General features: G+C 64.0%; 2 protein-coding genes across 2 annotated transcripts in view; both read left to right on the forward strand.

The window, feature by feature from the left end:
- The window catches only part of PRPF6 (pre-mRNA processing factor 6), a 39,783-nt gene extending 24,244 nt beyond the window's left edge, over positions 1 to 15,539 (forward strand). The window contains exons 12-21 of the mRNA XM_045980221.1: positions 983 to 1,105; positions 4,623 to 4,744; positions 6,395 to 6,533; positions 7,971 to 8,090; positions 8,413 to 8,589; positions 10,400 to 10,533; positions 11,232 to 11,323; positions 12,435 to 12,549; positions 14,583 to 14,709; positions 15,241 to 15,539. Coding sequence (XP_045836177.1) covers positions 983 to 1,105; positions 4,623 to 4,744; positions 6,395 to 6,533; positions 7,971 to 8,090; positions 8,413 to 8,589; positions 10,400 to 10,533; positions 11,232 to 11,323; positions 12,435 to 12,549; positions 14,583 to 14,709; positions 15,241 to 15,393 — 1,302 coding nt within the window. The 3' untranslated portion in view covers positions 15,394 to 15,539. The remainder of the gene's footprint in view (positions 1 to 982; positions 1,106 to 4,622; positions 4,745 to 6,394; positions 6,534 to 7,970; positions 8,091 to 8,412; positions 8,590 to 10,399; positions 10,534 to 11,231; positions 11,324 to 12,434; positions 12,550 to 14,582; positions 14,710 to 15,240) is intronic.
- Positions 15,540 to 16,733: 1,194 nt separating this feature from the next.
- Positions 16,734 to 20,161, forward strand: C16H20orf204 (chromosome 16 C20orf204 homolog). Its single transcript, XM_045980280.1, has 4 exons — positions 16,734 to 17,740; positions 19,141 to 19,416; positions 19,514 to 19,666; positions 19,843 to 20,161. Exons 1-4 carry the CDS (start codon positions 17,738 to 17,740, stop codon positions 19,978 to 19,980), a joined length of 570 nt encoding a protein of 189 aa, XP_045836236.1. The 5' UTR covers positions 16,734 to 17,737; the 3' UTR covers positions 19,981 to 20,161.
- The last annotated feature ends 5,006 nt before the right edge of the window (positions 20,162 to 25,167 follow it).

Genomic DNA, 25,167 nt, shown 5'->3' on the forward strand with positions numbered 1-25,167 from the left:
TCGATCTGATGTGTATAAAATGGTACTTAAGAAAAATAAGAGGGGCGCCTGGGTGGCTCAGTGGGTGAAGCCTCTGCCTTCGGCTCAGGTCATGGTCCCAGGGTCCTGGGATCGAGTCCCGCATCGGGCTCTCTGCTCAGCAGGGAGCCTGCTTCCTCCTCTCTCTCTCTGCCTGCCTGTGATCTCTGTCTGTCCAATAAATAAATAAAATCTAAACAAAAAAAGAAAAAGAAGAACAGCTTCTCCGATGTTTGAAAGCCACTTACAGCTTTGTCTTCTGGAGAACTGTTGTGTGTGTTTCACATCCTTGCCCGACTGTTATTTTGGTCCTTCCCTGACTGACGTACAGGAGGCTTCAGTGACACTTCCGCGTCTCAGCCGGACACCCACGGCTGTGTTGTCTGCACGTCCTGAGACCTGCTTCCCAAAGTCCAGTCCTGGGGCCACCTGCCCGCCTGCCTGACGGGAAGCCCTTGTGGTGGGTCCCCGCTCTGGGTTTCTCTCTCACCTTCTGTGTGTCAGGCTCCCTCCACACCCCCGTCTGTTCTGGTTAGACTGTTTCTTTTGTCCATTTTGAATCCTGAGTTCAGACCAACAGACACAAATGTTAGTGAGCTCGTCTTGATTGCTCTTACTTGGGAAGTTTCTTTTCTGTGTAAGAACCTGCTAGCCCCTGAGCCATCCCCGATGGAACTTTGCACACAGTAGGTGCTCACGGAATGTTTGTTGAGTAGGTAGAGGCAGCTTTGGCAAGCCCTCAGGTATTTGTATGGCGGTTATCTGCTCGTGGCAGGGGTGGGTACGCAGTGACCGAGCAGATCCAGGTGGGTGGACTGGGGCAGGGTCCGGCAGGCATCGGAGCCTCGTGCGTGCCCCTGCCCGCCTGCACTGCGGAGGCTCTCTGGGTCCTCAGCCCGCTGGACCGGCGCACGCCTATCAGGCGCCTGCAGCTCCGGGCTACAGTTCTGTGTCCCCCTTTCAGGATGCCGAGGAGTGTGACAAGGCTGGGAGTGTGGCCACCTGCCAGGCCGTCATGCGCGCTGTGATCGGCATTGGCATCGAGGAGGAGGACCGGAAGCACACGTGGATGGAAGACGCCGACAGTGTAAGTCCGGTTCCCGGGCCGGAGTCCGTGTGTGGGGCGCTGGGCCGCCGAAAGCGTTTCTGAGCTGCTGACGTTTGAGTGTTGCATTTGTAGGAACGAATTTTTTCACCCGGCTTTGCCTGGGAGCCACTCTCCGCACACCTCCGATGTGCGGTGAGTTCTGGGCCGCGAACCTAGAGCCGGTGCAGAGCGGGAGCCCGCAGAGCTCTCGTGGCTGTCTCCCGTCCCCGCCCTGTGGCTTCTGTGGGAACTCTGGCCTGCTTTGAGATTCTTTCCTTAGAACAGGCTTCCAGAGAAGAGAGCATGGGGTCAAAAGCAATACACGTTTTAGGTAGTTCATGCCACAATTGTGGCCCTCCTTATTTTTTACCGTTACTTTGAGATAATGTTAGCTTTATAGGGGAGTCGCGAAACTGTACAGAGAATTCCGTGCCCTTCATGCAGACTCCTCCACACTTGACCACTTTGCCACGCCTGCCTTCTCCAGCCACGCTCACACACCCACATCTCCCCCGAGTGCGTGAGAGCCTGCTGCAGAGGCCGTGGCCTTCCTCGAAGTCCTTCAGTGTGTGTTAGAGGACGTTTTCTCACAGTCTCAGCATAGCCGGCAGAATCGCAGTCACGTGGCTACCGTACAATTAAGTAGTTTGCAGACCTTCTCCAAATGTCATCCGTCGCCCTCCTGGGCGTCCCGTTAGCAGAAGGAAAGGCCCCGCTGTGCTGTGACGTGGCGGCTGCCCAGGGGGACGCCGTCAGGCCTCCGTGGCCCCGATACCTGCAGGGGCTCTGGTCTGCCTTTGTTTCTCATGAGGCTGGCTTTTGTCGGGACAGGCCGGTGACGCCGTGGGGTCCCCCTGACTCAGGTCTCCGTGACGTTTCCGCATTGTGGAGTTGAGGCTTGCATCTTGGCGGGACGTTGGGTCCTCCTGGCTGTGTTGGAAGGTCCGGTGCCCCTTCAGCGCCAGCCAGCTCAAGTGGCGCCTGTCAGGTTTCTCCCCTGGAAGGTTGCTCTTCTTGCCCTTTGTGACGAATAAGTGCTTCGTGGGGAGACACTCTGAGACGAAACATCCTGTTTCTTGTCAGACTTTGACCTACTCGTTTGCAGGTCCATTAATGAGGTTTTGTCCTGCGTTAGTTACTACTGTGGTATTTGCCAAGCGGTGCTTTTCTACGTACTGTGTCTTCTACGTAGCGTTAGTGTTTATCAGTTGGATTCTAGTCTGGAAGAGCTTTCCTCTGTCCCTGATTCACTGGGTATTTGCTTCCTTACCTTAGCAGAGACTAAGGATCCCGGCTCTGTTCTGCGGCTTTGCCCCGCCTGCTGCCCTCCCTTGTGTGGAGCTCACCTAACCGCCTCTCGGAGGCTTTGTGTGCCTTGACCCTGAGCACAGGGGCCGGCCGCGCAGTCCTTTTCCGGGGCCTGTGACCGACATACGGCCTTGTGCACAGCGAAGGTACTCTTGGTTCTTTAGCGGAGTGCAAGACCCAGGCCAACGATAATGATTTTTAAATGCTGCTCACGACGGAATAGTCAAGATGCAAAGCGTAAAGAATCACTTAACACACACGTTCAGTCTGTGTATTGGAGGAAAACCCCGAACCGCACAAGGGAATCCCAGTCCCTGGTGGTTGAGCTCCTAGTTACCCTGCGTGTGGCGTTGAACGCTCCACTCCCTTTTGTTCTCCGAGTTGTCTTTGACAGCATCAGAGGCCCGGGGAGCCCGGGGTGGGGGGCATCGCCCTGCGGATGACGGACTGTGAGAGCAGAAGCCCACCAGCCGCTGCAGACTTCTCTTTGTTGGCTCTTGCTCGTGTCCCGGAGCGAGCACAGCTGTCACAGGGCGGCGGGCTTCCGAGGGAGAATGGAGTCTCTGTGCTTCGAAGCTCGGAGTGTTTTCCTGGTACTCCGCCCCTCGGGGACTGGCCCAGGTCACCCACACCCAAGACCCTGGGCAGGTTGTCACGTGATCCTGGCGGCTGGGCTGACTGCCCTCAGGATCTTGGTCAGAAGCCACAGAGAGGGGTACAGACCAGTTTGTGTGGGGTCTAACCCTCACTTTTCCAGACGCTGCTGGTCAGGACATGCCCGAGACAGGGCCCTTCCTGGTTTCTGTGGTGGCTGAGTCAGATTGAGGCCATGTGGCCAAGGAGGAACCCGGTCTGAACAAGGAGGTCTTAGCTGCGTCTCTGCTCTTTGAGTCCTCCACACCCGTGTCCACGCGGCCGACTTTGAGCAGCAGGAGGCCTGCTCGAGGCTCTCTGCGAGGACGCGGCTGTGCATCTGGGAGGCGGCCTCGGGGGCTGCCTGTCTGGGTCTCTCTGCGCCATTCTGATGGTCGCTGTTGCAAAACCTTGTTTCTTCCTGGTGGCTTTTCACTTACCTCAGGATACAAAACCTCTTTCGGTACGAGAGTGCTTCCCGCGTGTGCCGCGCGTGGGAGAGCTGTGTGCCGGCCTGTCTCCTGTGGGAGGCTCTGTGACCCCAGCTGTCAGCCTGTCCCAGCGAGTGTCCCTGGGTTGTGACCATCTAGAGACGTGATCACCACAGATAGGTCCTGGTTTTCGTGTGTTGCTTGATGCTCACCAGGGAGTAAAGTCATTCTTGAGTGACTGTTCATGGTAGGTCCGTCGGAGTGGACGGGCTCGTTCTTTTTTAAGCTGCATTTTTTTAAAAGATTTTGTTTACTTATTTGACAGAGCCACAGCGAGGGAGGGAACACAAGCAGGGGGAGTGGGAGAGGGAGAAGCAGGCTTCCCACTGAGCCAGGCAGCCCGACGTGGGGCTCACTGTTAGGACCTGAGCCGAAGGCAGATGCTTAACCCACTGAGCCCCCCAGGTGCCCCTCAGCTGCATTTTTTTATTATGGTAAAATACACGCGTCCTGGGGCACCTGGGTGGCTCAGTCAGATGTCTGCCTTTGGCTCAGGTCCTGTGATTAAGTCCTACATCGGGCTCCCTGCTCAGGGGGAGCCTGCTTCCCCCTCTCTCTCTGTCCCCCCACCCCCCTCATTTGCCCTCTCTCCCAAATAAGTAAACAAAATCTTAAAAAAAAAAATACACCTCCCCTCACAGTTGCCTTTCCAGCCCCCTGGCCGCGTGTGGCCCAGGGGCTCCAGAGGGCTATACTAGCAGCCGGAACCCGCGGCCACTCCTGCTCCTGTACGTGGGCGCTTGCTCTCGTCTCTGTGCTCGCCCGTGTTTTACAGGTTGCTAAGGAGTGTGTCTTGTGTCACGGAAGCTCTGTGCTACACCTCGCTTCGGCGAAGGAGCCCGTGTGTGTGGTCTGTGGTCACACAGCCGGCCTCCCTCGCTGGCGGCTGGTGCTGCCGTCCCCCCCGCAGCGGCTCCCGCGGTGGCCCTGGGTGTTTCCCGCGCCCGTCCTCGCGGGGCGTCCTTCTCCCGGACTGGGTTTCCCGTGGGTCCTCCCGTTGTGTGACTTCGAGCAGATGCCGTCGGGCCTCCTGCTCGCAGGCCTGTGCGGGGCTGCGGGCTCTCACACCCGTCTCTCCGCCCTAGTGTGTGGCCCACAACGCGCTGGAGTGCGCACGTGCCATCTACGCCTACGCCCTGCAGGTGTTCCCCAGCAAGAAGAGCGTGTGGCTGCGGGCTGCGTACTTCGAGAAGAACCACGGCACCAGGTACGCGGTGGGGCCCCCACCCCTGCGCGCACGGAGCTTCTGACCCCGGCTGGGGCAGAGCTGAACGTGACCCTCACGTCCCCACCGGTGGGCGAGGGCCTCCCTTTGCGATCCAGCTCTCTGCGGTGAGGGGCAGAGGCTCCTGCGGCCCTGGAGGCTGGGAGGCCTGTCTTTGTGGCCCCTTCTGTGCTAGGGTCCTCACTGCTCTGTAGCGAAGAGGCTGAGCTGCCGAGGGTGTCTCTTCACGGCCGTGCCTGCAGCCGAGCCGGCGGGTGCCTGCCGGCCCAAGGGGTCCCCGGGGCAAGGCGGGGGCCCGAAGCCCCATGTCTGTGCCAGCACCAGCTCCGGCAGTGTGGGCGGCGTGGCGTCTGCGCCCAGACCGGCATGGTTTTCATTTAAAGCTGTGCTGACTGGGGGTTTGGGCTTGTTTTGTGCTCTGAGGAGGTCCTTGACAGTTTTCTCTAATTGTATTCTTTAATTGAAAAAAGCTTTGGGTCCGCCTTATTGGCCGTAGCTGCCGATTAAATTAGGTGTTGCAGTTTCTGGTGTTCAGGGTGCCTCTCTGGGGTACCAGGCCCCATCGCTGTGTGCGCCCTCTGCCCGTGCCCTCCGCGGCAATTCCCTGAGCTCGGGTGCCGCGAGGGGGGTAGGCCTTGTTGATTTCTGCAGGCTTCTGCTGGGAGCCCACCGAGGCCCGTTTTTTCTTTTCCTGGCGTTACTGAATCTCTATCTGCTCAGGGTGCCTGTCCCTGGGGTGTCGCTGAGGCGCCTGTCTCCTCCCCACTCCCACCATCTGGTTTGGTGTTTGGGAATTAACTCGTTGGGGGATGCGTTGAGATGACTGCCGGCTCACCCCTGTGCAAGTTCACCTGGGACACGCCAGGCCTGAGCAGGGCCTCTGCTGGCCCCGTGGTCTGTGGATGTGTGCCTCCCCGGCACTGCTCCCCTTGGTCCTGGGCTCAGGGCAGTTCCCTCGCCGCCCCTGGTGCCCTTCCCGTCCGGCTGACTCACACAATGGAATGGCGCAAGGAGGCGGGGCGCTCCCAGTCTGGGGTCCTGGTTCTGGTGTTGTCTGGGAAGCACGGTGTCCGCTCATGGGCTTCACTCCACACAGAGCGAGTCCCTCTCTTGCCCTCGAGGCCCCAGCGGCCATCAGTGCCGGCGCGCCGCAAAGGGCCGGTGGCTGTGAGCGTCGGGGGCTTCGTACCGGGTGCCCGGGCTGGCGTTGTCTCGCTCAGCAGTGACCAAAGTAACTGCTTTCCAATCAGACCGGCTCTTTGGACACCGAAGAGTGGGTTCGGGGTCATAATCTTTATCGGCGGATCTGTGGTTACAGATGAAAAGACGTCTCCTGCCACCCGGACCGTGAAGTTATCATTCCCTTCAGGACACCCGACCATAAAAGGGCCCCGAGAAGTCCCTCCATCGGGCTGCGCCCTGTAACAATGCCTTGCTTTGTGGTACCCTCTTCAGTCGTTGCTTTGAGAACCTTTATGAAGAGAAGAGATTTCCCCACACTCTCCCCATCGTAAAACCTGGTGAATCATTGACGGCGCCGAACTTTGGAGCAGTAACTCTCTTCTCAGCACCCCGCTGAGGCCGTGAGCGCCCCGCGTGCCCTGGCGGTGACTGTGGCCCCCTGTCTTCCAGGGAGTCCCTAGAGGCGCTGTTGCAGAGGGCCGTGGCCCACTGCCCCAAAGCGGAGGTGCTGTGGCTGATGGGCGCCAAGTCCAAGTGGCTGGCAGGGGATGTACCCGCAGCGAGGAGCATCCTGGCTCTGGCCTTTCAGGTGGGTTGGTTCCAGCTGGGCCTCGGGGGCGTGTGCACTTGAACCCCGACCCAGGGCCTGTGGGGGACTGAGGGCTCAGAGTGCACGTGACCCAAAGCCCTCCCCCATTCATTGATGGGAGCTGGCCTAAGAGAGGGGATGTGTACGGTCGGCTGCACCCAGCTTGGGTGCTCTACAGGCAGCTGGGGCCCCAGGGCTCCCAGGAGCAGGAGAACGGCCAGCTGGTGGACCGGGCTCTTGGTCTTGGCTGCTCGCTGTGACCACAGGCTACACGTTCCAGAACGTAGAACATAGGGCCGACAGGCGGCATTCCCCAGGGGAGTGGAGCAGTCGCCAGAGACCACCGTTTCCCCACAGTGCTCAGAAGAGCACAGTGATAACCTCTCTCCTGTGTGGAAACGCGGTTGTTTGGTCCCTACACTCTGCCCACGGGCCACTAGCTGCAGCCGGGCCCCTCGGGCCGGTGGAGCTGCGCCCGGACAGCTGTGCCCGGTTGGGCTCATGGCGGCTAAGGGCATGAACTCCGTGTCAGCAGTTTGCAGCGCACTGAAGTCCTTGGAAGTTTTCATTCCAGGAGAGTTGCCGTTCAGTGTTCTGGTAGTTTCGGGAAGTGCGCGACACAGCGATCCCACACTTCTGTCCCTCACTCGGTGCTCACAGCTTGCGTTTTTATAAACTGCTGAGTCCAGCGTGAATGTCTGTCTGTTGTTGCAACCCTGACGAGCGTGAGAATGACATTTGTTCCTCCTTGAGTAAAGGCCACGAGAGGGGACTGGCCTGTGTCTGGGCTTTGGCTTTCTGCTGTCCTTTGGAGGACAGCTACGTGTTGAGGACGCTGCTCCTGTCTGGCTCACAGCTTCTCCTGCCTTCTGCCTGGATGCTGCTGCTTGTCCCTAACGCCCCACTTCGGGTGTTACCCTGGGGTCACCCTGGGGCTGCCTGCCGGGTCTGTGATGCAGCCAGGCAAGTGTGGCTGGTGGGTCGCTGTGCTTTCTGGAGGCCGTGAGGACCCCACTCCTGGGTCTGCTGGATTCTGCATGTGGCCCAGTCCTGGCCTGTGGGAGCCCTCCACACCGTCCGTGACCCCTGGGCATCCTTCCTTCCTGCTCCCCTGGACGCACTGAGATGGCCAGTGCCTCGTCACCAGGCTTGGGAGAGGGATGGGTGTGGCCGATGCACACTGGTGGTTTCGAGAGGCCCCTGGGAAAATGTGCCTGGGCGCCTGCAAAGTGGGCTGGCTTGTTTTCAGGTAGGTCAGCATTCTTGGGCCAGACCCGACTTTGTCATCTGTTAGCCCTGGAGACGGTGGGATCAGACTGTCCTGCTACAGAGAGCAAGGCCCAGCCCCATGCCCCAGCTGGCTGCTCTTGATTAAGTGTGACCAAGCCCTGCCTCTGGGTTCGGGTCCCTCCTGACGCTGCTGCACTCTCCCTGCAGGCCAACCCCAACAGCGAGGAGATCTGGCTCGCCGCCGTGAAGCTGGAGTCTGAGAACAACGAGTATGAGCGAGCCCGGCGTCTGCTGGCCAAGGCGCGGAGCAGTGCGCCCACTGCCCGGGTGAGCGGGCTGCCCGGGCCCTCCGGGGCCCCCGGGGCCTGTGGCCTCAGGAAGGTGTGAGGTGCCCACTGAGGCCACAGTACTGTGGTCTTGATGTTCACCCTCGACTTTGAGATGCGACGCAGGGCACGGGAAGCCGCTCATGAAAGTCTGTGGAGCACGGCGGGGCAGAGGGCGTGTGAGGGCCGCTGTGGGGTGAGGCCAGTGTTATCCCGGCGGGGGCGCCTGGCCTGGCCGGGCCCAGTGCGGGAGGTGACCATGCCGTCCAGACACGGGCTGGGTGCGGCGACGGGGACCGTCTGACGGCGGGTCTGCCGCGCAGGTGTTCATGAAGTCTGTGAAGCTGGAGTGGGTGCTGGGGAACCTCGCGGCGGCCCAGGAGCTGTGCGAGGAGGCGCTGAAGCACTACGAGGACTTCCCCAAGCTGTGGATGATGAAGGGGCAGATCGAGGAGCAGGAGGAGCTGACGGAGAAGGCTCGGGAGGCCTACGGCCAGGGGGTGAGCCGGGGGCTCGGGAGGCCTGCGGCCAGGGGGTGAGCCGGGGGCTCGGGAGGCCTACGGCCAGGGGGTGAGCCGGGGGCTCGGGAGGCCTGCGGCCAGGGGGTGAGCCGGGGGCTCGGGAGGCCTACGGCCAGGGGGTGAGCCGGGGGCTCGGGAGGCCTGCGGCCAGGGGGTGAGCCGGGGGCTCGGGAGGCCTGCGGCCAGGGGGTGAGCCGGGGGCTCGGGAGGCCTGCGGCCAGGGGGTGAGCCGGGGGCTCGGGAGGCCTGCGGCCAGGGGGTGAGCCGGGGGCTCGGGAGGCCTGCGGCCAGGGGGTGAGCCGGGGGCTCGGGAGGCCTACGGCCAGGGGGTGAGCCGGGGGCTCGGGAGGCCTACGGCCAGGGGGTGAGCCGGGGGCTCGGGAGGCCTGCGGCCAGGGGGTGAGCCGGGGGCTCGGGAGGCCTGCGGCCAGGGGGTGAGCCGGGGGCTCGGGAGGCCTGCGGCCAGGGGGTGAGCCGGGGGCTCGGGAGGCCTGCGGCCAGGGGGTGAGCCGGGGGCTCGGGAGGCCTGCGGCCAGGGGGTGAGCCGGGGGCTCGGGAGGCCTACGGCCAGGGGGTGAGCCGGGGGCTCGGGAGGCCTGCGGCCAGGGGGTGAGCCGGGGGCTCGGGAGGCCTGCGGCCAGGGGGTGAGCCGGGGGCTCGGGAGGCCTGCGGCCAGGGGGTGAGCCGGGGGCTCGGGAGGCCTGCGGCCAGGGGGTGAGCCGGGGGCTCGGGAGGCCTGCGGCCAGGGGGTGAGCCGGGGGCTCGGGAGGCCTGCGGCCAGGGGGTGAGCCGGGGGCTCGGGAGGCCTACGGCCAGGGGGTGAGCCGGGGGCTCGGGAGGCCTACGGCCAGGGGGTGAGCCGGGGGCTCGGGAGGCCTGCGGCCAGGGGGTGAGCCGGGGGCTCGGGAGGCCTGCGGCCAGGGGGTGAGCCGGGGGCTCGGGAGGCCTGCGGCCAGGGGGTGAGCCGGGGGCTCGGGAGGCCTGCGGCCAGGGGGTGAGCCGGGGGCTCGGGAGGCCTGCGGCCAGGGGGTGAGCCGGGGGCTCGGGAGGCCTACGGCCAGGGGGTGAGCCGGGGGCTCGGGAGGCCTGCGGCCAGGGGGTGAGCCGGGGGCTCGGGAGGCCTGCGGCCAGGGGGTGAGCCGGGGGCTCGGGAGGCCTGCGGCCAGGGGGTGAGCCGGGGGCTCGGGAGGCCTGCGGCCAGGGGGTGAGCCGGGGGCTCGGGAGGCCTGCGGCCAGGGGGTGAGCCGGGGGCTCGGGAGGCCTGCGGCCAGGGGGTGAGCTGGGGGCTCGGGAGGCCTACAGCCAGGGGGTGAGCTGGGGGCTCGGGAGGCCTGCGGCCAGGGGGTGAGCCTGCGTCTTGGGCTGCCACTCAGAGCTGGCCCTTGCAGACAGGACGCTGGGCTCCAGGGTGCCATTCGTCTCCCCTGGTATGGGAATGGGAGGCCCAGGGGTTAGGGACTTGCTTGGGCCCCAGCTGTGAGAGTGGTAGCAGGGCGAGACCTGGTACCCACTCAGGCCCGCGCTTCTCCTTCTGCGAAACTCTGTGCCCTGCATGCAGGGATTGCGGGTGGCACCACACGTGATGGAAGGGCCGCCGTGTGCTCTCCCGTATGCACGCGTGCACGTGCCCCGGCAGTGCACTTAAAGCCCCACACCCAGGCGTGAAATGGGCAGGTCTCTGTGGACATGAGCCCCTGCAACCCGTCCCAGCCTGAGGGGCTGGCTACAGCTGTCACAAACCCTCCCTGACACCCGCGAGCCCACTCCTGCTTGTCTTTGTGGTCTGTAGTTGAAGAAATGTCCGCACTCCACCCCTCTGTGGCTCCTGCTTTCTCGGCTGGAGGAGAAGGTCGGGCAGCTGACCCGAGCTCGGGCCATCCTGGAGAAGTCACGCCTGAAGAACCCAAAGAACCCAGGCCTCTGGTGCGTCCCTGCGGCCCGGCCCCCTCCGACGACCATCGGCCCACGGTTGCTCCCGCAGTCACGTGCGCGTGCGCGGCAGCGTTTCCGCTCGGGCCCGGGGAAGGGGGGCAGGTGCCGGCGGTGAGGAGGCTCAGCCTGGACTCTCACATGGGCCCGTAGAGAGTTGGGTGCTCGGGCAGACGGTGCCCAGGGGAGCCAGGAGCTAACAGTGGGGGAGCCGGCTGGAGGAAGCCAGGAGACCGCACAGAAGAGGGGATGTGTAGACGAGGCTTTAAGGAGCGAGCAGGTCATCAGGTGAGGATGACCTTCTGTCCGCAGGAAACCGCTTGCAGAGAGGGCTTGTGTAGGGCTCATAATGTCAGGGGTGGGGCCTGGTGATTCCCCAAGGAGACCCCAGAAAGATAGGCAGGTCCTGGACGCCGCTGATGTGGTGCTCCCCGTCCCGGCGGCGACGGCATGCCAGCCGGCCCTCGTCCTGCACGTGTTTCCTCGCGCCTGTGTGATGTCGGGCTCCCAGGTCTCGGCCGTGGCGGCAGCCGCCGGGGACCCTCGTGGTGCGGGGGGGGCACCAGTGCGTCGCTTCTCTGGTGGGAGAGCTTCAGCCCCGGGGCGTCCCGGGAACGTCGGGACTGCAGCTGGGCTTGTCCTCGGGCTGCGCGCGTGGGTGCCGGACCTTCTCCGTGGGCCCCGTTCCTCAGGTTGGAGTCCGTGAGGCTGGAGTACCGTGCGGGGCTGAAGAACATCGCCAACACGCTCATGGCCAAGGCGCTGCAGGAGTGCCCCAGCTCCGGTAAGCGGCTTCCTGGCTCCCGGGCTGGCCGGCGGTGGCATTTCCTGAGGGAGCAGGGCTCAGGCTCAGAGGTGTCCGTGAAGCGTGCGGTCGGTCAGAGTTCCAGCAGATACCCGAACGGTGTCTCCGGTGCTCGGCAGGGGGACTTTGACTTCCTGTTCCGAAGCGCCCCCGTTGCTTTTTCTTCTGAAACCGAATTTCCATTTTATCTCACCCCGCATCTAAACGTGCCTGTAGCATGAACATCTTTAAATAAGATATTAAAAACCACCCGTAGGGGCCCCTGGCTCGGTCAGTGTAGCATCCAACTCTTGATCTCGGGTTGTGAGTTTAAGCCCCGCAGCGGGCAGAGAGATTACTCCAAAGTAATTAAAAAAAAAGTCCTCTGTAAGTCTGCTACTGAGAAATTGTTGCTTTTAGCTTATTTGTACTATTACAGTGCGTGTTACTGTACCCACGGAAGTTGTTTTACGTTTAGGGTTGTGCCTTGTTTTAAAGCTGAAAGTTTTGTTTGGTTTAAAGATTTTATTTGTTTTTAAGATTTGAGACAGAGGGAAAGAGAGCGCAAGCAGGAGAGAGGGCCGGAAGCAGAGGGAGACGCAGACTCCTGAAGTTGGGGCTCAGTCCCAGGGCCTTGAGATCATGACCTGATCTGAAGACAGATGCTTAACTGATTGAGCCAACCAGTCTTCAAGAAAGTGAATTTTTTAGTGGTTTCATAAAATGTACCCATGTGGCTATACCAGAAGTATACCACTGCCCTGTCGGTCAGTTTGAATCTTTACTAGTATTTCTGCTCATTTTGTTGTGGCGAACCCCCAGATGTGGAATTAGAGTTGGCGGGAGTGAACCTCACAGGTTTGGGGCTCATCCGACCCAGTCACTGCCGGAGAGTTGTCAGCCTGTGCCCGCAGGGCTGCTGTGCGGTGGCCGGTGGGGCGACCTCTGCGGTTCTCTCTAGGCAGGCCCCGTGGGCAGACATTTGGGAGGTCCTAGCCACCGTCTGAGGACACCCCGGGTTAGCCCCTCTTGGGGTAGCCTGCTCGTGAACAGGTCGCTGCTGACAGCAGAGGCGGGTCTGAGTGGTGGTGTCCTTGTGTCTGAATTGCAGGTGTCCTGTGGTCTGAAGCCATCTTTCTTGAGGCAAGGCCCCAGAGGAAGACCAAGAGCGTTGATGCCCTGAAGAAGTGTGAGCACGACCCCCACGTCCTCCTGGCTGTGGCCAAGTGAGTGGGGGGTTCGTCGTGGGGTCGCTGACCGTGGGACCGGTGGAACCTCTCAGAGTCCTTTTGGCCACCAGAGCTCCAGGATAAAGCACTTTTCTTTGACCCAGAGCAGCCCCGTCTGCAGGCAGAGGCCGTGCAGCCCCGTGCTGACCCGATGGCTGAGGCCGACCCTGACCACGAACGGGCAGCTTCCTCTGGGCCTGGCCCTCCTTCCTTCCTTCCATCCTGACCCTTCTGATGGGAGTGGCACTTTTAAAGGGGCACTTCCCGTCGGCGCGGTCCTGAGTTGTAGGAAACAAAGCGCTCACGTCGGTCCACACAGAATTGAAGTAGTAAGCGGAGCAGGGGCTCTGGGCGGGTTTTCCCGTGGGAGGGAGAAAGCAGAGAGATTCACCGTGGTGACCTCGAGGACGGTCCAGGGTCTGTCTGTCAGGCCCAGTCAGCCTGCCTGGGGGCGCAGACATGCGTGGGCTGGAGACCGTGGTTCCTCCAGGGTGCACCAGGGTGCACGAGCCTGAGAGCAAGAGGACGTCAGCCAGTGACCCCATGCCATCAGCTCGAGTGTCCAGGGCTGAGTCAGGAGCGTCCTGGGGAGCCCTGTGGTGTGCAGGGCGGGGCCTTGGGAAGATCCAGTGACCTTGCGGCTGGTGCGTGGGGGCCTGAGAGCCGGGTGGGGGTTGGGTGTGTTCAGAGGAGGTTGGGAGGTGACCGGTGGGTTTGAGGTGGACGGTCATCAGGAAGAGCCTTGACTGGGCTCCCAGGACTGCTGCTCAGGCCTCACCTGGGGGAGGCAGCATGTGTGGCCCCCGAGCTGCCATGTGCTGCCCTCGCCCAGAGCCGGAGTCTGGCCTGGGGGGGGGGTGCGGGGGGGGGGGGGCCCACTCCCTCAGGTCCTACAGGGCCTGTCGGGGCCGCTGGGAGGCTGAGGGCACTGCACGTGGAGGCTTCCCACCCACCGGCTCCTGAGGCCCTGCCTGCGCCGCTGGGGACCCCTCCCTCCGGCCTGTGCTTCCGCCTCCTGGAGTGACTGTTCTGTAGGACGCCCTGATAGCGTGGCCATAAACCCTCGTAAAAGGCTTTGCAGAGTAAATAAGTCACTCCTTGCTGTTCCCAGGTTGGGGCTCCCGGGACCTGCTATCAGGGTTTGTGCTCTTTAAGTCATAGTTTATCTAACACCAAGCAATTAAGAATACCACAAGGCTTAAAAAACAATCAAGCTATCAGGGCACAAAATCACTCTGTGTTGTCACTGAGGCGGGTCCAAGCAGCTGCCTGACCCGTGGGCTGGTGGTGTGGTCGCCTCGGGGGCCTGTGGCTGCGGGGCCAGAGGTGCTCGAGGAACAGCCCCTGGCGCTCCGGCCATCAGAGGGTCATCCTAACACCCCTCCTGCCTGCACTGGTGTGTCAGGAGAGCACTACAGGTCCTTGGTTTGGTTTCTGAACTTCCTCGCTCGTGGCTTCTAGCATGGGCGTGGTTTTCGGATGTCTGCGTCTGCTGCGGTTCGGGTACCTGGGGCTGACCCGAGGCCCCTCTTGTTAGGTGGGCTGGGTCCTGCTGGAGGCGGCCAGGGGTGGGAAGAATGACCCAGAAGGTGTCCATTGACGAGCAAGTTGAAACTTCACTTTCTCTGATCAAAGTCTTAACTTGGGTTTTTGTCAGATTTACTTTGACCCTCTAGTATTTCATCCAGGGGAAGGTGATGACTTACAGGAACTTGAAGTTCTCATGTGGGCGTTTTTAAAGAAATAGCTGTTTAGACCCTTGAAGGACAGTTGAAGGTTAGTGACCTGGAGCGACCCCCACGGAGCCAGGCGCCATTCCTCGGCCCTCCTGTTGGGCGCCTGGGGGCTCGCCAGGGAGAGGGGCAGAGTCTGCCGGCCACCGCCAGCACTGGGCTCCGTCCGCCTCTCGCATGGGCACGCCGCAGCCGGAGGAGGCCAGGGCCGGGCCCTCTGTGGTTCACGCTGGCCAGCACTGCTCAGGCACCCAGACGGCGCCACTTACGGGTCCCCGCACGGATGCGTCCGCACAGGCTGTTCTGGAGCGAGCGGAAGATCACCAAGGCCAGGGAGTGGTTCCACCGCACCGTCAAGATCGACTCAGACCTTGGGGACGCTTGGGCCTTCTTCTACAAGTTTGAGCTGCAGCACGGCACAGAGGTGAGGCCGCATGGCGGCTGGGGCGTGGCTTCGCAGTGGAACGCGGGTGGTGGTCAGGCCCTGAAGATTCACCTCCTGCTCCACGGAGTGTTGTCTACATGTCAGCCTGGGGGCAGCGTGCAGGGACGCCTTGGCAGCAGCCGCTCGTCTCCGCCGCCCCCAGCACTAAACCTTGTCAGGGTTGTGCTCGTGGGGGTGGGGGTAGCCAGGCTGGCCCGGGGTCCCTGCAGGAGGTGGGAGCTGTGCCGCGTGGGCTCCGGGCAGCGCCTTGTGCAGAGAAGGCAGGCCCGGGGCACTCGGGCGCGGCACAGACGTGGGCTGGGCTTGACTTCACCCGTGTGTACTGAAACCAGCTCTGGGGAGGGTCCGTGTGGCGGGGCTTGCCCCCCGGCGGAGGGGCCGTCTGGACAAACACACCGGAAAGACTGCTCTGCCCCCTTGCCGGCCAGGCCCGGGGCTGTGGAGCTGGGTGAGCGTGGTGGGCCGAGCCGGGGACTCGCCTGACTCGCGTGCCCGCTGGTCCCTGCCCAGGAGCAGCGAGAGGAGGTGAGGAGGCGCTGTGAGAACGCCGAGCCCCGGCACGGGGAGCTGTGGTGCGCAGTGTCCAAGGACACCACCAACTGGCAGAGGAAGATCGGGGAGATCCTCGTGCTGGTGGCGGCCCGCATCAGGAACGCCTTCTGACGGTCCGTCCAGGCCCTGCGGCCGCAGCCCTTGGGGCAGCACGTGCAGGAGCACGAAGCGGTGGGAGCGGGTGCGAGGGGCCCCGAGCCGTCGTCCCAGGGATGGGCCGTCCCGTTCTTAATTAAAAGTTTTCCAGGTAGCGTGTCCGGGTTGGTGCCCTGCAGCTTTTCTCCGCGCCGCCTCCCCCACGAGCAGACTTAGGTCTGCGACCCCCGTCGGCTCACTGAGGTTCCCGTTTTCGCGGGGGCCTCGTGCAGACGGCCTCTGTGCCTCGGAGGAAGCTGTGTGCCTCCCTGGGAGAAGGGGCTGGGCAGGTCATGTTATGGGAGCAGCTGGGACAGGCTCTCCTGGTGACTCATCTGTCCTCTTTGGGTGGGGGGCACCCCGCAGGTCTGCCCGCCAGGGTAGGTAACTTTCCTAAGCGATGCGGACACCAGGCCCCACTTCCTGACGTGCCTTCCACAGTGTGTTGCTAAGGGGTAACCGTGAGGCCCATCGGGTGTGTGCTGAAGGGAAGCGTGACCAGGAAGCGATTTTCTCACATTTGCATGTGGATAAGTTTTTGCTGATCTATAATCAGCCGTTTTGCCCTGAGGCACTTATAACTGCCCATATCTCTGGGTTGAAAGATGCGTGACCTGGGAGGCTTGGCGTGTTCTCACTGCGAATGCTATGTGAGGACAAAGGCCTCGCTCTGGCCCCGAGTGTGTGTCCGTCTGGAAACCAGCGGGTTCTCTTAAGAAGGGTGCGGACATGTGGCCAGAGGCCGTGGGCTTCCTGGAGGCCGTGGGCCGGGGAGAGGAGATGCTGGTTGTTCGTGCGGGGCGGAGAAGAGTAGAGGGCAGCTGCTCCCCCGTGTTCGTGTATGAGAAGATTCCAGAGCAGCCCCTGGGTTACACGGATGAGGGGGCCTGTGGTGGGGCTCAGTCACTGACCCACGGCTCAGCCCTCCCAGGTGGCCCGGGTTGGGGAGCGCTTGCCTTGACGTTGCTCCTGAGGCACAGGCCCCTTTGCCTGGAGAGCGCAGGCCCTGTTGGGTCCACCTCTGACATGCTGGGAGCCCAAGGACGCCACCAGCCTAGAGCGGGCAGCAGACCACCGTGTGGCCTGGGTCCCACTCACAGACTGTGGGTCGGGAGACGCCTCCTCTGCTCACCCCGAGGAGGGCCAGGCCTGGGAAGCGGCGCGGGGAGGCTCACAGGGCCTTCACGGAGACTGGGGTGTCTCCTTCAATCTCCTGGAGGAGGCGAGGGGGACCCTGCCCTGCTGCACTGAAGACAGGGTCCCGAAGCTTTGGGGACCGTGAAGACTAGCCGGTTTCCACACATAGACCAGGGCCCTGAGATGGATGTGGCTTCTCCCCCACACCCCTCGGAGCTCGCTGTCAGGTGAGGCCTTCTGCAGAGCCCTTGAAAGTTCCATTGCGTCTGGACCATCCAGTGTGAATGTCGTCTTCCCCTTTGGACGGGGGTCGTTCGCTCTGAAGTGGTGAGACCGCTTTCCTCCCTGGGGAAAACAGACCTTGGGTTTTCTGTAGCTGACGTTTCTTCAGTTCCAGCTCAAGGCAGGTTGGCTTCTGGCTGCCCTCGTTCTGCGGTGTGGGCTGGAGGGACGACCAGCTGGCACCGCCAGGCAGGGATATGGTGGCCCAGCTCCGGGAGAGCCTTTTTGGCCAGCGGCCGTGACTGCCCCCAGCCCAGGAGGGCTGAGCGGCAGGAGGAGCCCGGGAAGTCCCACACCTGGGACCTGCGGGGGCCGGTGTCTGTGACGGTGCTTGGGGCTTAGGTCCAGCTCCCCTCGTTCTGCCGGCAGCCAGGTTCCCAGAAGAGGCAGCACCTACTGACCACTGGGGAAGGCCCCCGTGGAGGGGTGCACAGGCCCTTGGCCTCTTCTGGCTGCCCTCCCCGCCCCCCCACCCCATCCCCAGCTGGGCCCTGGCCCTGCCCACCAGACACCCCACCTCCACCTCCGCTGAGCGAATCTTCCCGGGGCTGATGGCTTAGTCCAAGACCCACTGGGTGGGAAGACAGCCCGCAGCTGCAGCGCTGCAGGGTCAGGTTAATTGAAGAAGCGATTGGATAGGAGGTGGGGAGAGGGAGGGGGTAGGGCTGGGATCCTGGGGCCTCCCTCCTGCTCCCTCCCTCCTTTGCTCGGAGGAGCCAACTTCAAAAGCCTTGTCTGCCTGCCGCCAGCCCGCCCTGCCACAGCCTGTCCTGGGAAGCCCTGCTGGCCAGGCTTGGAGCAGGAGGCCCTGGAGCAGCAGCCACACTCCCTACCTGAGGACCCATGGTCATGTGGAAGGCCCGCCAGCGGGAGTAAGGGAGGGCCTCACCCCGAGAGCCCCATGGTGAGCTGCGCTGGGCAGCTGAGGGGGCTCACCCACGGCCGTGCCGCGGAGGGTTTGGGAGTGAGCGCAGCCTGAGGGAGGCTCGGTGACCTTCTGTGCCCTACTGGGAAATCCCCCTTGGTTCCGGTCACCTCGGCCTGCCAGACCTGGCCCTGGGTGCTCTTGCCTGTTGTTCCCGGCAGGGGCGGGGGGGCAGAGGGTGTGGGGAAGGATGGGGTCTCCTGGGCCCCCCAGGTCAGCCTCCTGGTGCTAGGGCTGTCCTGTCCTCCCTGGCTGGGCTGGGAGATGGCCAGCCTGCCCCACGTGGGTCTGCCTTCAGTGCCCACGGCTCTTGCTTTGGCTGGGACCTCTGACCTGCTGGGCACGCCCGCGGGCAGCTTGGAGGAGGGGCCTCAGCAAATCACATCTGTACTCCTGCCAGTGCGGCCCCCCGGGCTCTGTGCGGGTCGGGGTACTGCTCAGTCAGGCTCACCCCTGGGGCTGGGAAGCGGAGTCGAGTCCTGCGTCTCGCTGGCTGCACATGATTAACTTTCCAGTGGCTGTTTGACTCTTGCCTGGGGGCCTAAGGGCGGGTGTGTGGCCTAGGGTCTGGGAACTAGCTGCTCCCTGTGTTTGGTTCTTGGGGTTCTGGGTGGGGGTGGGCTTCTCCCCGAGCCAGGCCCTTCTGCAGGGGGAGGCCTGGAGAAAGAAGGGTGGGCCCACAATGTGGCCCCTTCCTCCCTTGCCTCTGGGGGTTTCCCCAAGCCTTCCCCTCCCAAAGGGGTGTGGCCTTGAGCTCTGAGCGCTGGGCCCTGTCCTGGTTGGGCTGGAGGTGCAGGGGTAACCCATTCCCCATGGCGGTGAGAGCTGGTTGCGACAGGTCTGTTGGTGAGGAGTGGGGGTCGGTCAGTTCTACCCCGTTCTGGGGACCCACAGTGAGCCGTGCTCTGGGGAGCAGGGGCTGCTCCCCTGGAGGAGGGCCTCGCTCTGCTGCAGGTGGTGTTGGGAAGTGTGGGGATGAGTTCAGGCATGGCCCGGGGAGAGGCTGTCCCTGGACCGAGGTCAGCCCTGCCCCGCAGCCTTTCAGGCTCTCGCCCCATGCTCCTGCCTCTGGAGCCCCCATCCCCTCTTGGCCCAGTGGGCCTGCCTTCCCAGCCCCATGCCCCGTGCGGGTATCATCCACCCACAGATCTCTGCATGAGTGCTGAGCTGTCTGGTTTGCAGGCTCGCTGTCTGTCTGTCCTGCTCGATCTGTGCCTAGTCCTGAATGGCCCAGCGACAGCTCTGTTGTATACCAGCTCCGAGCCCCCGGGGATGATTGTCTTGGGGGACTGTCCAAAGCAAGTTGCCCGAGGGGTGGCTAGAGGGGAGGCCCCCTGCACAGGCATGGGCACCCCACCCTGACCCCGAGTCCCTTCCAGGTGCCTCCTAAGCCTGCGCTCTGGGCGCTCCTGCTGGCTCTGCTGGGAATGGCGCCAGGCCAGTCCGGGCTCCGCACCTGCAGCGTCCCTGACGTGCTCCGCCACTACCGCGCCGTCATCTTTGAGGACCTGCAGGCAGCTGTGAGGCGCGCTGGGCCAGGCGCAGAGTGGCCGGGGCCAGGCTCCCCACACCTCCGTTTCATTCACAAAAACCTGACCGGAGCTGCGGGCCCTGGATGGCGGGGGCGGGGCGGAGCTGTCTGCAGTGCCCAGAAGGTACGGAGTCCACGCCCCCGCCCATGCCTTCTGGTTCCCTCTGGGGGCCTCCCCACAGGGCTCTCCCAGCCCCCACTTTCCTCCCTCCCTTCCCCAGGAGCACGGCATCCTCCTGTCTATCGCGTCCCTGGGTCGGACCCTGCGCAGGGTGGTGGCCCGGGGCCGCCGCGGGGCCCTGGAGAAGGCAGCGTGGGCCGTCGCCTTGCGCACCGAGGCGGTGATGCGGCGCCACTGCGGGATGCTGAGCCAGGTGCGCGCGCCCACAGCGGGCCCCTCCCCTTCCACGGGCGCCCGCCACCCCCCACCGCGCCCCGTGGCCCCGCGGGGCACCGTCTGGGAGCTCCGGGGGCCAGACGCGAGCCTGGGGGTGGGGGTGGGGGGACGGCGGGCACCGTGGGCGCGCGCTGACCGTCCCGTCCCCGACAGCGGAGCCGGCGGCCCAAGACGCGCCCTCCCCGGCGTCGCCGCGGCCGGAGGCGGCTCCTCGTGCGCGCCCTGGACGCCGTCGCCACCTGCTGGGAGAAACTCTTCGCGCTGCGGGCGGCGGCCCCCGGGGGTCCCTAGCGCGCGTCCTGCGCGGGCCCAGGAGCAGCCGGCGGGGCCGCGGGGCCTGGGCTCGAGCTTCGTTTGGGGCCGAGCGCGGTCTCTCCCTCTGGTTGGCCTCGCGCGGGGTCCCGGCCCTTCCCGCGCCGCGGCCCGCGCTCCTCCGAGGGCCCGAGACCCGGAGATGATGCTCCGGGCGCCAGGCCAGGACTCAATAAACTGCTGGCGCTGCGCTCTGGTCGTCTTCCCTTCGCCCGCCGGCCGCCCCGCATCTGCGACCGCGCGGGGGTGGGCGCTGGGGGCGGCGCCGCACCTGCCGCGGAGCCCGCCCGCGCCCCGCACCTGCGCGAGGACCGCGGCGCTGTGCTCCCGGCCGTGGGCAGCAGGGGGCGGTCGGGACGCCGGGCGGAGGGCGGGGTGGGGGTGGGGGGCTCTAGCGGGCCCTGAAATGTCCGGTATCCGTCCTGCTCCGCTCTGGAGTGGGGGAAGCGGTGGAAACGGAGGGGGAGAGAAGGCCGAGCTTTGTGAATTCAGAGCAAAACAACCGGATAAAGGAAACGGGCCTGAAGGGAAGCCAGAGTCGCTGGCCCTGGCTGCAAGTGGGGCCATTTCCTGCAGCCCTGGGAGGGGTGGCCACGGCCCCCTCTCTGGACCCGGACAGGCTGGTCAGGGGTCCACTCTTGTGCTCTGGGACCGTATGTTTGCTTGGCAGGGTGCGGGGCCGATCCTGGACTCCCCAAGCCACAGCTGCATAGACCTGGGTGTCCACGGCCCCCTCCCCAGTCACACCCGATGGGGAGGGAGAGAGGGGCAGGCAGAGAGAGACCCTGGTCAAGGAGGACACCTGGTGGACCCAACACCCATCACACTCTTCCGTGGACGGTGGACGGACCCAGCAGGCAGCAGAGCACACCTTGCCTCTGGGGTGCCATGGCCGAAGGGCCATGGCGGTGGGGCGGTCCCCACTGGCATGACGTGGAGAGCTAGACTAGCCGACCCGGACCCAGCTCCCGCCGCACACGTGTGAGCACGTTTAGTCTGTGCAACAGAACAAAGGTTCCTGACGAGACCCAGGCCCTGGGAGGTCGTCCCTTGTCCGGAAGCACACAGCCCGGAGCCTTAAGAGCTGGGTGAGACCCAGGCCCGGAGCACGGTTAGGGCCCGTGTGCACCCTGCGCAGGGCAGGGAACCCAGCTTCCCAGACCTCAGCGGGTCGTTGGTCGCCTGCCAGCGGTGTGCAGCTGCCCCGGGGGCTCCGTCGCGGGGTGAGGGGGCGTCTACGGGGCAGGTACCGTGTGCCCCGTGGAGCATCCTCCGGCTCTGGTGTCTGCAGCCCGCGCTCCGTGCGTGTGCCGTGGTCTGGAGCTCGAGGCCACGGGAGGAGGCGCAGTCGGGCTGAGGAAGCGGCCGGGGGCGTCCAGTCTAAGCGGAGGGGGGTGCCGGAGTCCAGATCCTGAAAGATCCCTATGCCTTGCAGGGACGTGGAGTGTGGGGGTTGGGGCCGTGTGGTGATGGGGCCAAAGGAGGTGCGGTGGCCCTGCAGGGGTGAGGAGTGACCCTGAGCGCCTGGATGTGTCCTCGTGTGGCTTGGAGGGGGCTGGCGGAGCAGCAGACGTGGGTGGTGCGGCTCCCATCGCTGGACTCCTCTCCTGTGCCCTTGCCTCCGTGGCGGGGTGGGAGGAAGAGTCCCAGTTTGGTGGGAGCGTAGGTAGGGGCCACCAAGTTGAGGGCTGCAGGTCAGTAAGAGAGTGTGAGGGTGTGGGTGTAGGGACAGGAGGGGGACAGGCTCTCCATGGAGCTCCCCCCCCCCCCCGCTCCTGTTTCCCAACAGGCTCCTTGCCCTGAGGTCTGGCCCAGACCCAGACCCTGAGGGGACAACACTCCTCTCCAAGTGGTATCAGAGCACTACCTCTGGGGCGTCAGGCCTCCTGTCCACCCACAGTGCCCCCTTTCCGCTGCGGAGAGCAGCCGGCCGGTCCGGGAAGGAGGGGGGAGGGGCAGCCCCTCCTTCTGCCAAAGCTGAGCAACAGCCTGGGGTGGGGGGTGGCAGGAGAGGGAGCAGCGGCCTCAGAGCTTTGGGGACACAATCCTGACCATGGCTCCGTGCACGGGACACAGTCCTGGGTCCGAGACCACAGCTCTGTGCACGGGCGCACTGACCCTACTGCTCCTGCCTGGAGGCCCTGTGTGTGTGTGTGTGTGTGTGTGTGTGTGTGTGTGTGTGTACACATGGGAGTGCTGAGGAGCTGGCCCAGCCCCCCTGCCCGGCAGAGCCCCCCTCTTCCAGGCAGCCGGCTGAAGTCTAACTCTGGTCTGCCCTGGCAAGGTAAGCTTGTTGGGGCAGACACTGGAGGCCTGTGGCCTGAGCCGGCAGAACCCAGTGCCCCCAGTCTCGCTCCTGATGTGTTCTCAGCGTGAGCCCCGATCCCCGCCCGACCCTGCCCTCCTGCCCTTTCACTGGAGTGAGCAGCCTGCATGCCCTGCGGAGACCCACACGTCGTCTAGCCAACCACTTGATAACAGGGTGTGGAGACCTGGACCCTTTTCCCCAAATCGCACACCATCTGTATCAGTGTCCTGGGGCTGCCGTGATGGTCACAGTGGTGTGGCTTAACACAGTAGAGATTTCTTCCCTCATAGTCCTGAAGATTGGAGGCCCGAAGTCATTGTCACGGGCTGTTGTCGGGCTGTGCTCCCTCCTGGGCCACATCCAGCCTGGCTTCCCACAGCCACGGAGACTTTTCCTTCTGGGTGTGTGTGTGTGTGTGTGTGTGTGTGTGTGTGTGTGTGTGTGTGAAGATTTCATTTATTTATTTGACAGAGAGAGACGCAGTGAGAGATGGAACACAGGCAGGGCGAGTGGGAGAGGGAGAAGCCAAGTTCCTGCTGAGCAGCGAGCCCAAAGCGGGGCTTGATCTCAGGACCCCGGGATCATGACCCGAGCCAAAGACGGATGCTTCACCAACTGAGCCCCCGAGGCGTCCCAGCCTTCTCCTTCTTACGAGGGTCTTTGCCCCCAGGCGATGGGCCACCTGAGTGATCCAGGATGATCTCCTTACCTCAAGATCCTGAGACACATCTACCAAGAGCCTTTTTTCTAAATAAGCCCCGACCCATGGGCTCTGGGAGGTGGCCCTCTCTCTCCTGGGGCCACCATCCCACCATGGCCATGTCGTGGCTCACATAGGATGGCAGCAAGTTGGGCTTCTGGCTCCTGGGACGAAGTCCACTTGCCCAGAGTGAAGGTATCCCAACCAGAGCAGGCCTGGGGGCAGGAGGACAGCCACAGTGACCTGTCAAGACACAGATTAGAGGCAAGCCAGGCTTGCTCGCTCAGACCCATGGCGTTTGCTCACGTGTTCAGCCCGAGACCCTCCTTGTGGCTTGCCCATCACAGCACAGAACCGCAGGCTGGACCTGACCAGAGCCAGCAGAGATGGAGGGACCCAACCAGGGACGAAGCCGTAGCTGTGCTGCGCGTCCCTCTTGCCGCCGTCGGGGCTCTTGGTCGGCTTGGGGTTTCACCTGGTGGCGTCCTGTCCTGTCCATGTGCCTTCCCCGCTGCTTCCAGGGAGGTGGGGGCCAGGTCCCCGAAGGAGGGGCCGTGCCAGGGTGGGACATGGGGCCGCGGGGCACGGGCCAGGGTTGTGCAACTTCCTGAAGCCAGGGAGCCGGACCCCCCGTGTGCAGCGCCAGAAGGAGGGGGCCAGGCCGACTTTGAAGGGGAGCCTGTGTCCCGCAGCCTCCCCAGACTGGGAGCTTTTGAAAGAACATCTGGAACACGGGCGACTGGCAAACTCGGCCCTGGATTGGAAAACCAGAAAGTTTGTCCCGACTTTGCCACTTGTGTGTTCCCCACCCCGACCACCCGTCCTCTCTCCCGCCCTCCCACCTCTGCCTCTCCGCAGGCGCCAGAGACCACACGGGGGTCCATCCAGCCCCTCGTGCTGACCCTTCAGAAGGCCCCTCCCTCCTCCGCGTCCCTCCCCCAGGGGTCCCTCCATCAGCCCCGCTCGGAGCAAGGGGAGGTGGCGGGAAAGCCGAGCGTCGCCCACGCCCAGACCCCGGGCAGATGCAGTTCCCGTGCTTTCGGAGCCACGGCTGCAGGACCGGATGGGAGCTCGCCAGACCCTGCACCTGGCGCTGGGCGCCAAGGGGGCGCGGGCTCACACTCCAGCCGGAGGAAGCATCTGCGCCCAGAGCTGAAGGGTGCGCTGGCCTGGCCGGCACTGGCCCCTGCGTGTGAGGCCGCGTGTGGGCCCCCGGCCTGCAGGTGTGCAAGGAGGCGGCCTGGGCCAGCTGCGGTCGGTGCGGGAACAAACACGTCCCATCCCGGCTCCAGGAAGCAAAGCCAGTGCTCAGGGCTGGGGGGAGGGGGGTGCCAGGTGCTGGAGCCCATTGTCCCCGCCAGCAGCCTGTAGGACTCTGGGGGGCTCCCAGGGACTGTCCCCATCCTGTCCCCTCCCGAGGAAAAGACCCGGCTTTGTAAACACAGACGAAAACAACCACCGTTATCCCCCCAAGCCCCACGAACCCCACCTCTTCGGCTTTCCTCCTGAAGAACCAGCAGGGGTTCACGCTTGCTGGGGGAAGTGAGTCCTTGTTTGGGGGGAAATGGGAAGGTCAGGACCTGGGAAGGGGAGTGTATTGTGGAGGAGGTGGGATTGGACACTGGTCCCCAGGTCACCTCTGGGCTGTGTCTGGGTTTTTGTTTGTTTGAAGTTCATTTTTTTAAAGTAACGCTGCGTCCGACATGGGGCTTGAGCTCACGACCCGGAGATGGAGAGGTGCAGGCGCTTCCCGCTGAGCCCGCTGGGTACCCCGAGCTGTGTCCCGAGGGGACCTCTGCTCAGTCTGTGCAGCGGCACCGCCTGGCTCCATGGGGTCCTGCCCCGAGAGGCTGCTTGGGACCATTGTCCCCTGGGGGAGGTGGCTGGGGCTCCCCGCCAGGTGCGCAGGCCCCGTCCTCCAGTGCACCGGGCCTGTGCGGGGCGTGAGGCCAGGGGTCCCCAGCTGGGGCCCAAGATAAGCGCCGCACCCGGCGTCCACTTCCTGCACCTCCTTGCATTGCCGCTGCTGAGCACCCCTTCCTGTTTTCTCGGGCGCACAGGCTGGCAGGGGCGTGGGATGTGGGGCGGGGCCCTGGGGCACAGGTTTAGGTAGTGAGGGCTGGGGCCGGGGTGCTGGGGCATGAGGCAGGGTCATGGA

Source organism: Meles meles, chromosome 16 (genome assembly GCF_922984935.1).
Source record: "Meles meles chromosome 16, mMelMel3.1 paternal haplotype, whole genome shotgun sequence".
In the NCBI taxonomy this organism is placed as follows: Eukaryota; Metazoa; Chordata; class Mammalia; order Carnivora; family Mustelidae; genus Meles; species Meles meles.